Source organism: Pagrus major, chromosome 4 (assembly GCF_040436345.1).
Source record: "Pagrus major chromosome 4, Pma_NU_1.0".
NCBI classification, from domain to species: Eukaryota; Metazoa; Chordata; class Actinopteri; order Spariformes; family Sparidae; genus Pagrus; species Pagrus major.
In genome coordinates this window covers 30,953,745-30,966,224 of record NC_133218.1, presented here as the reverse complement: position 1 = coordinate 30,966,224, position 12,480 = coordinate 30,953,745, and the positions used below count along the sequence as shown (strand labels likewise).

The 12,480-nt window shown below is 41.6% G+C and overlaps 1 protein-coding gene across 1 annotated transcript in view; it reads right to left on the bottom strand.

Annotated features, from left to right (window-relative positions):
• tln2a (talin 2a) overlaps positions 1-12,480 on the bottom strand; it is a 93,524-nt gene that overhangs the window by 17,637 nt on the left and 63,407 nt on the right. Inside the window, exons 22-39 of the mRNA XM_073463975.1 lie at positions 11,734-11,900; positions 8,638-8,766; positions 7,869-7,982; positions 7,490-7,603; positions 6,754-6,888; positions 6,183-6,311; positions 5,882-5,984; positions 4,945-5,153; positions 3,678-3,797; positions 3,212-3,409; positions 2,983-3,122; positions 2,366-2,459; positions 2,040-2,129; positions 1,797-1,919; positions 1,566-1,709; positions 714-875; positions 361-501; positions 14-195 (exon numbers count right to left, since the gene is read on the bottom strand). Of these exons, the coding sequence (XP_073320076.1) occupies positions 14-195; positions 361-501; positions 714-875; positions 1,566-1,709; positions 1,797-1,919; positions 2,040-2,129; positions 2,366-2,459; positions 2,983-3,122; positions 3,212-3,409; positions 3,678-3,797; positions 4,945-5,153; positions 5,882-5,984; positions 6,183-6,311; positions 6,754-6,888; positions 7,490-7,603; positions 7,869-7,982; positions 8,638-8,766; positions 11,734-11,900 (2,494 nt within the window). The remainder of the gene's footprint in view (positions 1-13; positions 196-360; positions 502-713; positions 876-1,565; positions 1,710-1,796; positions 1,920-2,039; positions 2,130-2,365; positions 2,460-2,982; positions 3,123-3,211; positions 3,410-3,677; positions 3,798-4,944; positions 5,154-5,881; positions 5,985-6,182; positions 6,312-6,753; positions 6,889-7,489; positions 7,604-7,868; positions 7,983-8,637; positions 8,767-11,733; positions 11,901-12,480) is intronic.

Below are 12,480 nucleotides of genomic sequence, written 5' to 3'. Positions count from 1 at the left end.
TTGGCGCACTAACCGGATGGCTGTGATGAGGCTCTTGATGGAGTCGGACACGGTGCGGGAGTGACCAGCCAGGACAGACCAGGTGGGCGGGTCTTTGGGGTTGATAACCAATGAGCGTGCGGTCTTGAGCAGGTGGGTGGAGCTGTCGAGCATAGAGCGTGCTGAGTGCAGGATTGGCTCCTGTGCCGCAGAGCCCTACAGAAACAAACAAATTGAACTCGAGCGAGAATGTAGAAATGCATTTCATACAATATCCTGTTTTTTTTTTTTATTCAAGCATATTTGCTTTAAAACTACTGATATAATATAAACCTAATTGCTGTCTATGAAGACTACTAACACTGATATTCACGTGCATACCTCGTTGCTGATTTGAGCAGGGACACTGGCAAACTCTGGGTTTGAAGCAAATGTTGTCAGGTTTTCCACAGCCTCGATTAGCGGAGCTGTGGCGACTCGACACTTGTTCCTGTTCTCCTCAGAGAAATCGCCATCTAAAGCCTTCAAAGGGAGAGAGACAGAGCATGAATATGAAATCTAATTAAACTAGAGGAGCTATTTAGGTACCTAACAAAAGAATCAAAAACTAAACAAATTAGAGTCAGATGTGACAACAAATATGAGCGGATATGAATGACAAATGTTTCAGAATCCACATTAATACGGTGGTATAGACAGGAATTATTTTCACAAGACTGCCAAAGAAATCCTACCTTGATGGTTTTGACCAAGTTGGCGGTGCTGTTGGCCACCTCCTTGGCAGACTGGACAAAGTGCCTCTTGGCAACTGGGTTGGTTGTCTTGGAAGAAGCCAGACGGCAGGCATTGCACAGGGCTGAGGTGTGCTTAGCAACAATGGTGGCTGCAGAGAGCACCTGCCACATTGTAAACAGAGAGCTAAATTAGAAACTGAGATTTGAGTTCATCAGTAGAGGACATCAACTTCTGGGCTAATGCCTTTATGCAAAATCAGCTTTTGTACGTTTCTGTGTGATATTTCTACTATATTTTCATGCACCCGACCATAAACTTCTAACAAAGACTGGCGAGTTGGAAACTGACTTATGTAGGAGAGCTGTGGGGGACATACTATAATTAGGCTGTCTTGAAGAAAGAATGTTGTTTGAGACAATAAAGGCGATAATGAGGTAAATATTGGACTTTCAGACCCACAGTGAAGGCGTCTGGCCCCACAGTTGGACACTTCTGCATCAGATATTTGCAGAATTGTGGGAGCTATAAAAAGACGGCTTCGTTTGAACATTTAACCTAATTTTTGTGATGGCTTTTTACTGATAAAAGATGGATTTTTCTTTCAGAACTGTCCTATTTAAAACAAGAAGTTTTGCTCATTAAAAGAAGTCTATAATGTCGACATGACGACAGGATTCAGGGATACTTTTTATAGCAGACCAGCATGATAAGGAAATCCACAAAATCTGAAACAACTTATAATCACTGCCTTATACTGTACAATTCTTGAGGTTTATTGTTCATGCATGCAATACTCTGGCTCACAATGTCTTGCCTAATTGCCATACAGAGAACATTATAAGCGCATGTACCTGAGAAGGACTGCTGTCTGGGTCTACAAGATTCTGACAGGCCATCTGAATAGCCTGGTTGGCTTTGGCAAACTGGATGGGATCCACCAACCCCTGGTGCCCTGCTTGACTGTTGGGATCAGACACTCCCACCAGGTAGGAGGCCTGTGGAGAAAAAACACCTCCCGTCATCAGCAACATAAAGACAATATGATCTACTTGTTAGCTCCTTTCCTGTGAGACATTCTGTACCTGTCCTGCAGCTTCAGTGAGGCCACACAGAGCTTTTGAGGCTGATCCTACGCAGTCTCCAAATGCAGGCACATCTCCGGTCTTGCAGTTCTGAGAAATACCTGCCATGGACTCTCCCAGGACCTGGACACCACAAAGGAGCAGTCCAGCAGAACAGAGAGAGAAGAAGAAAAGGAGGGATGCTTACGATGTTAAGCTCTGTGTGTGTGAAGAGTGCTTGGGCTGTTTGATTTGAAGGCCTACCTTGGAGTTCTCCATTACGCTCTCGATGCAGTCGAAGTAGGAGAGGTCACTGACCGGCTCGTTGGGATTATCCAGCATGCCTCTGACAGCCTGAAAGATAAGTGGGCGGCGTGAATCTTTAATAGTATTTCCCCAGTTATTTATTTTCACAACATTGTCCCTGGTTAATGCCAGATGAAAGAAAAAAAACAAGAAAATAACTACAAATTATTGTTATTTCTCTGGGGACAACACAGACTGCGGTAAATAAGGCTCCCATCAAGCCTTTGTTAATATGTTGGCTGATTTGTTCATGTTTGAGAACAACGTTGTCAAGTTGCGTTTACCTCCAGCTCTCTCAGGGCGTTGTCACACTCCTTCTGGCCAGGAGCCTGCTGTGTGCACAGCGTGATCAGCTGGTTAATGCTGTCAGTCACTGCTCTGAAAGAGGAAAACAAAAAAAAAATCACACCCTACTCCTCAATGGTTTATGGTCATAACAATTGTTAACGTGTTTGTGAGCATGCTTTTGTGCTTTTGTCGATAACAAAGCCTGTGCATGCATCCTTTCATACATGTGAATGTCTGTGTTTGTCGGTGCAATCTAATTAATTTAGTCAGCAATCCTTTGAAATTGTGAAGATTTCCTCGATGTCTTGTTGAAAATGTCGGGGGACGTTTTTTGCCCTTGTTTTGTCAAATTACATGTGAGATTTGGCAGCTGCAAGCTTAACAGCTTTAATGACTAAGAGGACGGATGACTGAATGCATTTTGCTGATAACTGGGAACTTATAATCAAACACACCACCTTGCCTTGGTGGATAATATTACCATGATTTAATATGTTGAATAAGTTATTTTATTTTTATAACAGTCAATGTGCTTTTCATTCAGACATATACACTATGGATAAAAGCATTAAAAAACAAAATGCTTAGGTGTGTTTGTGGCTAGTTGTGGTACCTTGCAGCAGCAGCGAGCAGGTTCTTGGCGTTTGCAGCTGCAGGATCTACAGACAGACTCTTAGCTGCCAGCAGCAGCTTGCTAGAAGCCATGGAGATGTTCTTCAGGTTACCGATCACCTGCACCTGGTCATCCTTTTTCTAAAATGACACATCATGACATTAAACACACACAGACATGACTTTGACAGACTTTGATGTTCTTGTAAAACTGCTATAACAAGACTAACCTGAGTGTGGCCAGCCATCTCTATACCAGCATCCAGGAACTCATCAAAGTCTTGGCTGAACTTTCCTGAGGCCACCGCCAGCTGGCTGCTGGAGCCTCTGGAGGCATGGACCACCTCGCCAGCTGACTGGTTCAGGTCTGCCGCCGTTTGGTTCAGCTCGCTCTGCGCCTCCTGGAAGGACTTGGAGGCTGGTGGGATCTGAACGGAGGACAAAGAGAATGAGGATAAGAACTGAGTGCTGTAAGATTAAAAGGAAAAAACAGAACATTAACTTGCTGTCCTTGCTGTGGTGTCACTAGCAATAAAAAGGGGTAATCAATAATCCATCTAGCAATCAATTTAAACTTTTATACATTGTTAGTCTTAATTCATTCCTCAAGGATCTTTTCACAGTGAGGTATTTAAAGAAAAGCACATGATGGTAATTTTGCTGGCAGAGATCTGGTGACTCACTGCCCAAACTCACAGTTTCAATTAGTAGCTTCTTGCTGGCCTCTCCAATGCTCTTGAGAGCCATGTCCACATCCTTCTGGCCAGGCAGACAGTTGACGCAGTTGTTGAGGGAATGAGACACAGCCTTGGCCACCTGGAACACACAGCAGGTTCACAGCAGACTGAGCGTGGAAGAGCGAACAGGCTGAGCTAGAAATCTAAATTTAAAATGTGCAAGAGGTTTTACAGAATACATTCACAATTTTTTTTCTTTTGTAAATGTCAACTAATACGTCAGCGTGAGTGTCCTCTTTGATCACAAACTGGGTTGTCAAATCACAGAAGCACATGACAACATGAAAGGGACCAGAGTGATGCAGTTCATTGGGATGCAAACAAGAGCCAGGAAGTACTGGGTTCTTGACTTCATTTTATACCCCATAGCAAATGCAAATGATAGTATGATGAAAGTAGTGTTGTGTTTTTAAAGATAAAAAAACGCCTCATGTATGATTCAATTCTCGACATTACTATTGAGAAACAAATTATTTTTTTTGGAGAGAAGATAGGAGGAAGGAAGGACACAACATAAAATATTGAGATACTTAGCCTGTAAATATTCTGCCACGTTTATTACAGGAGTCCCTTGCAACATTTGACAGGTGTTCACTTTCATGTATTACCAAGCAGATGTAGAAATTCAGCTGGCTGGGACTTTGCCAATTAAATTTTTTTTAGAAAAATATATTGAGCAAAGAAAGAAGCACTGTTGGGCAAAGGGAGCTGAATTTTCCTTCAAGTTTAAATGGCCGCATGTTTAATTCGCTTCAGCTAAATGTTGCATTAAAACACAGGCGACTCAATGAGTCGTATGAAATGTTTAGTATCATTAAACGTTATGTTTTCGTCCACATTCAGACTAATCCAAAAGTTCCAAGTGAAAACACTGTGTTTGGTGTGTAATGTATTAAAAATGTAAATACGGCAATAAAACATACTTAAGCAAAATGAACTGTTGGAGGCTCCAGATGATGAGATTAGAGTAACCAAACAGTCCAATACAAATAAAATTCACATGGACTCACAATTTGTGTGTATATCTTTGACATTTTTGACAACCTGCAGATCTGTCTTTGCAGTGACATTTGATGATGTCAGCTTTAGGGCACTGATGCTGCAGTCTGACAGATGGATAAACTGTGCCTTCCAGCCTGCAGCCCCAACACTCACCCGTAGTGTTAAAAAGAAACAGACATGCAGAACAGACTCCATAATCCTCTGAGCAATCCTGAATGTCTCACCTGCGCCAGCCTCTGCTGACTCTCAGTGTCTCCAGGGCAGATCAGTGCTTGCTTGGCCTCATGAATGAGGAGCGCGGAGCCCTCCATCACGTCACGAGCTGAGTCCAGCATGGCAGCTGCAGCCTTGGGGTCTGTGGTGGAGGCAGCGACGCCGCGGGCCGCCTGAGCCAGTGTTTTCAGGGCCTGAGCCGTCTCCCTGGCTGCAATTCCTACACACAGGATCAGAGGTAAGATAGAGTACAAATGTGACAGATAACAGCTTGTTCAAGAATGTATCTTAGACATCATACATACATTTATGACACTTTATCATGTACGATTTCTCATGACAAATGTGTTTCAACAGCCAACAAAGATAAAAAATCATTTGATTTGAGAATTTCCCCTGAGTTCTGAGGAGCAAGGATGCTATGAAAGTAATGAAAAGTCTTTGGAAACTATGTTTTAATCTGAGGAGATCAGAAAATAGGCAAGGTTAGAAATCTATTTAGTATCTTTATTCGCCTACTGCGTCACACAAAGGAGCCTATTCAGAGGACTATGTCAGATCAGGGCAAAACCATTAACTGACTTTTGATGCTGTATATTGTGTAATTTGGTTATTCAATCACATGTTGAGTAGTTCAAATACTTTAAAGTCATGTGGAAAAGAGAAAGAAGACTTTTGACTTTTGTGCACAGTGTGTCCTGCGAAGTAAAGAGAAGCCCGTAACTGCAAGATGAACTCGCAGTCAAAAGAGTATTTCTAGCACTGACGACACATTTTGCCCGTAAATGCATAAATTCAAAGCTCACGCTGGCTGCTGGAATAATTATGTTCACAGCAGAGGTTTTAGGTTTTTGAATTTAGAGTCAAGAGATTTGAAACCTGAAAAGCATGAGAGGAAATGTGTAGTTTCTAAAAATGCTATAGAAGAAGTGTGTCAGCGCTACCAACCTGTGTAGTGTTCATTTCCTTGTGCAGCACATGTGAGCAGCTGAGCCATCGAGGATCCCACTGACTTAGAGGTGCTTCCCAGATCCTGCGCGCACTTTTCCAACTAAAGCAGAGAGAAAGTCGGAAGAAAACGGCAGCTTTATATGCAAGTAACAAACCCAATAGACCCTGCTTCAGGCGTGAGAAGCTGGTCAATATTGTTTATATAGCTTGAGTGAACTTAATGAAACTGCCATTTTTCAAGTTGGGTTTGAAAGAATGAGTCCTGAGTCAATCTCATAGATCGAAAAAGGCCTCTTACTGATTCTCCGGGTAGGGGTTTCAGTTGGGTGTTAACGGCAGCCAGCTTGGCATCTTGCAGCTCACTTCTCAGGGTCTGGATGGCAGTGAGAGCCGAGTCGATCTCCATGGGGCCGCAGGCTTCATGAGCCTAGAAAATAGAGAAAGTCCGCCGTCATTCACAGTTCACAGGGGTTAGTGCTTATGTTTTGCACTTGTAAGTAGACAGAAATATATTTCATTGTCAGTTCCTGCTAATATAAACTCAATAACTACTTAATACAAAATGCAAAATCCTGTAATAGAGTCAAATTAATGCCACAGGTCCTCTGATGTGACCTGGAGTCTACTGTGCAATTTAAAAACCTGTAGGACAGCAATTTACACTTCAGCTAAACAAGACACGTTGACATTTTTTGACATTATTTCTGCTCTGCCATGATTTGAACCATAGAGCGTACCATACCGTGCCTTTCTGGAATGAAGTTAGTGTCTATTAGGTTTGTTTTTGCCTGTAAATTTGCATATAAAACACAGTGACTTCCTGCACACACTGCAACATATGTGGCCACCCGTCTGTGTCTGTGTTTTACCTTCTGTGCAGACGTCCTCAGCTCAGCCAGGCAGGTGGCCAGGTTCTTGGCACACTGACCCAGTTGCATAGCTGCAGCCTGATCCGTCACCGTGGGAACAGATGACTTGGCCGAGGTCACCATCTTACTACCAGGCTGCAGAGTGGGAAAAGAAAAGGAAAAAAAAAAGTCTAAATGTGTGCTCTGAAAGTGCCACTAAGGCATTAAACACATAATCCCACCACAACACTGGTTCTTTAACTGCCTGCTTACACCAAAAAGAGGTTACAGACCTAGTTTTAAGGGATCCCCACATGGCAGGAAGACTATTTATACTTTGCTCAGCCTGGTTCCCAATGTAGGATGAAGTAACTCAATTTTAGTATAAGGCCATAAAGTTTTAACAATCCAGCAAAGGTAGGAAATGGCAGGGTGTGTCTGTGTGATTCTTACATCGGCTTCCTTCAGAGACAAATTTAAGGCCAGTTAACTGCGGATGGCTTGTCCCCAACTGGGACAAAGCTGATTTGTGGGTCAGTGGCTAAAGTTAGGGTTTAGGTTAGGTTTGGGTAAGCCTCCAGGAAATGAATGTAAGTCTATGTCATGTCCCCAAAAATTACATGAATCAATGTATGTGTGTGTGTGTGTGTGTGTGTGTGTGTGTGTGTGTGTGTGTGTGTGTGTGTGTGTGTGTGTGTGTGTGTGTGTGTGTGTGTGTGTGTGTGTGTGTGTGTGTGTGTGTGTGTGTGTACTCCACCTGCAGGAAGTTCTGGCTGGCGATAATGAGTGCCAGTTGTGCACTGAGGTCCTCTGGTTTGGCCTGACTGCCACGCACCCCCTGGACAAGTTGTGGGATGTGGTCCGCCACTGCCTATACACACATAAAACACATGCACACACATAAACACAGGCTTAACAGGTTTAAATACAGCCTCAGCATAAAATCCCTCAATTATACTATTCAATAAATCTTCAAACAAGCAATTTGGAAGCTCACAATATAATAACATTGAACAGCTGATAAAATAAATCCTCATTAAGTTTATATAAGAAAAAAGGGGAAGTAAACTGTTTATTAATTCATCAAAATAATGAAAAAATGAAATAAAAAAGTAAATGAACTGACAGCAACTCACCTTACAGCTCTGCACCAGCTGCTGGTGAGCAGCCGTGTTCTTGTTGGAGGCGGCAGCATTTTGAGCAGCAGCAATGGTCTGTGTGGCTGCAGCCGCAGCCTGCTTGGCAGCATTCTGAAGAATATGAAGACCCAAACGAATATAAACATGTAAAATATGGTTAAACAGCAGCCCTCTGTCTGTCTCGGTATCAGCCGCACTTCGAGCATCAACAACAATCACTTCTCAGAGATGCATCTCTGCTTTTGAGTCTGGATGTCAAAAGGTTCAACTGTCGAGTTTGTGGAACGAGGGACTTAAAGCTGCCGTAAGCGTTGTCGTTGTTTTAGCTTACTTCCTATCCATTTTGCAGTTAGCAAAAGCAACTATAAAAGCAAAAGGGGACACCTATCTTGACGTGTGTAACACATTCATAAATTGAGTTCATGAGTTGAATATTTTAGCTTGAAGAAGTAATTTGACGTGAGAGACATAACCCTGAGGCAAATGAGCCCCTTTCAATCCATTTTGAAAATAGATAACTACTTTTCCTATTTCATTAAAAAGAGTAATAACAACCCGAATCCATCTGAAAAGCCTGACATTTAATGTTGAAAGATGCTACTGAAATGAACATCTAATACTCTGATCTTTGATGCCTCCACTCATGCTTCATAATATCCTAATATTTGGTACTGGAGATGGTAACATTTAGGATTGGTCTTGGTATTCATGTCATGTATAATTGTTTATATTTTCCGATGCAGGAAGAAATAACCTCGTCACTGACCTCCAGTCTGTTAATCAGTTTCTTCTTAATGGCGTTCTGAGCAGCAGCGTTGGTGGCCACACGCAGCCCCTCCGCAGCCTCCCTCAGCCTTTGCTGCTGGTCCTCATTCTCTGGGTACGCTGCTGCACCCTGCGAACACAAACACACACACATAGATCAGCAAATACAGCACAGAGCAGGTGAGCCAGAAGCGACAAACAGCTGGTATGAGTGTGGAAAGGAGTACAGGTTGAAAGGTCTGTACAGTTTTAAATTTTTCTGCATTATTTTGTTTCCTACTGAGACGAGCTGCGGACACGCTCAACAACTGCCATCAGAGCATATAAATAATCTAAGAACATCCAATCAGAGCACACAAGCCTTTGGAAATGACGCAGACTTAATCAGTGCACTCAAACTCAGCTGCAGCCCCTCTTCACTCCAATAATCAGTTGTTTTGTTGCTGGCTAAACTTCAATGGGAGACGTTGTTTGTTTACATTATCATGCAGCTCTTTTTTATCCTCCTGTTTATGAACTCGTCCGTACGAGTAAACTGTGGAGACCAATATCACTTAGCACCTGCATGTCTCCTGCTGCTGGAGCGAAAGCTAAGCCGCCATTAGGTTAATTAACTGGGAACTCGGTAGCATCACCTGTAGCTGCACAGATATCAAGGTGTGCGTGCTGCTGAAAACCTGTGTCATTAAGGTCACCTCACACATGCTGCTGGCAGAAGTCACCACAGATGGTTACTACCTCCGCCAAGGAGGTCAATTTTTCACCTGTGTCGTTTGTTGGTTGGTGGGTTTGGTTTGTCAGCAGGATTACACAAAACTACTAAACGAATTTCAGTGAAACTTTGAGGATTTCTATGTAGTTGTTCTATAAAATTGTTTTATATTTTAATTTTTTATTTTATTTTTTTTTTTGTTTACTTTGTATTTACGGTACGCTAGAGTTACAGTTTTTCTGTTTTCTTTTTGACAACTGATCATTTCATCCGTTTTCATCAGATATATTTTGATTTATTCTTTTTTTTACTTTATTTTCCTAATATGTGAATTTTAGTTTATTTAGATTTTGTTACTTCATTTTTTCTTGACTTTTGAGTACAGTCAGTTGTTTTTCTTTCTTTCACTCATTTAGACAGTAATTCACCTGATTTGTTAATTTGATTATTTTGGTTACGCAGCACTTATTTACTTGTATTGTTTTTGATCAAGGGGCACTTTTTTACATTTTGTTTATGTTATGTACGATTTGTCCTTCCTGCACTTGCTTTAGTATTTATATTCAAATAGTGTGAATAACAACAGAAAACTCGACCCATTCAATCGTTTTGATAACAAAAGGTAAGAAATACATTTTTTATTTTGCTGTTAGGTAATTTCACAGGTTGAAATTGCTCGTTTCCTTTTGAGACTGTGTTAGACATCTGACTCATTTTAGTGACCGGCTTTGAATAAGTGGAATTTGCAGCCTGCTGGCAACTGCTGACACCATTTAAATGTAACAGCCAATTTGCATAATTATTATAAAGTACAATACATGTGTAATGAGAGTCTGGCAAAAGCAAATATTTTCTTGACATGTGCAGAAACACAAAACAACAGTCAGCTGTAAAACACACAGTCCAAAAACTAAACTGCACTCTCAAATCAATCAGTTACCAAGGCAACTGAGGTCTAAGCTTCCATTGATACAGATAAATATACAGCTGAGATCGCAGCGATAAGTCTGGCATCAAACCCGACCATCGCGCCAGCTGGGGGGCATCATTTAATCTTCATGGTGGAAGTGGAGGGTTATTAATATCAGTGTGTGATTCTGTGGACGGATAATGAGACTGATGCAGAGAGATAGCAGATAAACAGTTTGGATGGAGGAAGACGGGATGAGTGGCAAAGCTAAGCCAGCCCCTCAGCAGTCTGATGTCCTCTTTATCACGTCAAGCTGGAAACTTGAGGTTTAAACAAGAACTGGACGGTGAATTTAAAGACTGTATGGACTATAAGATTTCAACTTTCAACCCTATAATTTTGGATTTCGTGCTCATTCATTCTGTACTCGTATGTCTTCATCTAATTCCTGGCCGTTGCTGTTTACAAGGGGAAACACGCTACTGTTAAAACAAAGGATTAGACCAGACTGTGTATAAGTAAATGCTCTAAACAGCGCTGCTGTGTTCCAATTAATTAAAACTGTCCCCTACCATGTTTCCACAGGATGTTCAACATGGTGCAGCATTTCTTTTAATTATTCATCTTATTAAAAATGCAGCACAACAACTTCGAAATTACAACTATGTTCATGTATATTTGAGATTAAAGAGAGAAGAAATCGTCGCTACGAGAGCTCAAAGTGTCCTTCAGTATCTAGTAAAGGATCTATTTTATAGTGGTTCTATGACAAAACTAAAACCAAAGTGAGTGTGTCAGAGCTACATTTAAGCTATACTGGGTGCAGGGTTGCAGTCCCATATATGTGTTGACCCATTTACAACAGCAAGCACACTTTATATGAAAGTGACATCAGAGACGCGGCCTGCAGCTGCTACATAGAGAGCAAATATCTGAATAACTCCAAATACGCAATTAAAGAACACAAGTTGTTTAAAATCCAGTTAGAAAGGAATAATTCAAACACAAATTCTGGGCCGACTCCAGCAATTATTCAGTGATTCAAGTGTTGGTGCTCTGATTTCCAGCTTAGCAAGAAATCTGACCATGTGTGCAGATGTTGGAAATGAAAGTCAGAATAACCACTTTGAGAAACACACCTTGGGAATTGAGTGTTTTTCGAATTAAAAGATCCGTCCATGCCCCGAATGTTTACTGAATAAAGTTTTAAAGGCCATCTTTTATTAATAAAATAACAGCTTACAAACAAGACTAAGCAGAATCACTTCACAACCTGTCATCCTTGGTCTTGCACACACACCACTCTGGGGTGTCTGGCTCAGCTTTCTTTCTGCTCTGCTGTCATTCAGAAGGTCACAGGAGAGCATTGGACTAAAGAACCATTTAAAACCTAACTCCTATTTGTTGACAAAAGTTGAGATAAAAATGCTTAATTAAAAGAAAATAAGCTGAATAAATATTGCTTCATATCTCACCTTTGCTGCCTCCACCATCCTAGCGGTGGCATCAGCCAGTAATTTAGCGGCTGCCAGCAACTTCTTTGAATTGTCTACGTCCACCTCGGCCTCTGCGTCCGACCTCATGGCATTCACCAGGTCTGAGGTGGCCTGAGCCAACACCCGAGCCTGACGAACCATCTCTCCTGAAAGGACACACAGTTGATTAGAGCGTGATTACAGAGGACACAGGTGGTGTAGAGGTGAGGGTGGAAGAAGAGAGAGATTAGAAAAATTGAAGAGAAGTGGATTAATGGATGAGTCAACTAGTTTGAAATCAACTGCATCCTCTTTGTTTCAAACTGTTCTTGATGTCTGCTCTCTCCTGTCGAGGTTAGAAATAATGATGCAATGCTGGCAAACCTGAGTGGAGCAGATAAATATTTCAACAAATTGCATTGATTTTTAATCTGATACCATTTAATTTTTAAAGTTTAGTTGTTAAAAATGACTGATAGGGAGTTGAGTCATGCTGTGACTGTTTGATGTGCAACGTCGGCATCCTAGAAAAAAAGCACCTCGTGAGAGAAAACAAAGTAGAAAAGAAACAAACATCTTTCCCTCAGCTCAGTGTGGTTGTATTCATCTCCCTGATCAGATGTGCACAATGTTAGAACACCTGTAGGTGAAGGTGTTGTAAACAACTGGATTCAACTATTCCACCAGCTCTGTTGTTTTTGACTCCATCTGAAAATATTCCCTGTTTATGAGCCTAATGAGGGAAGA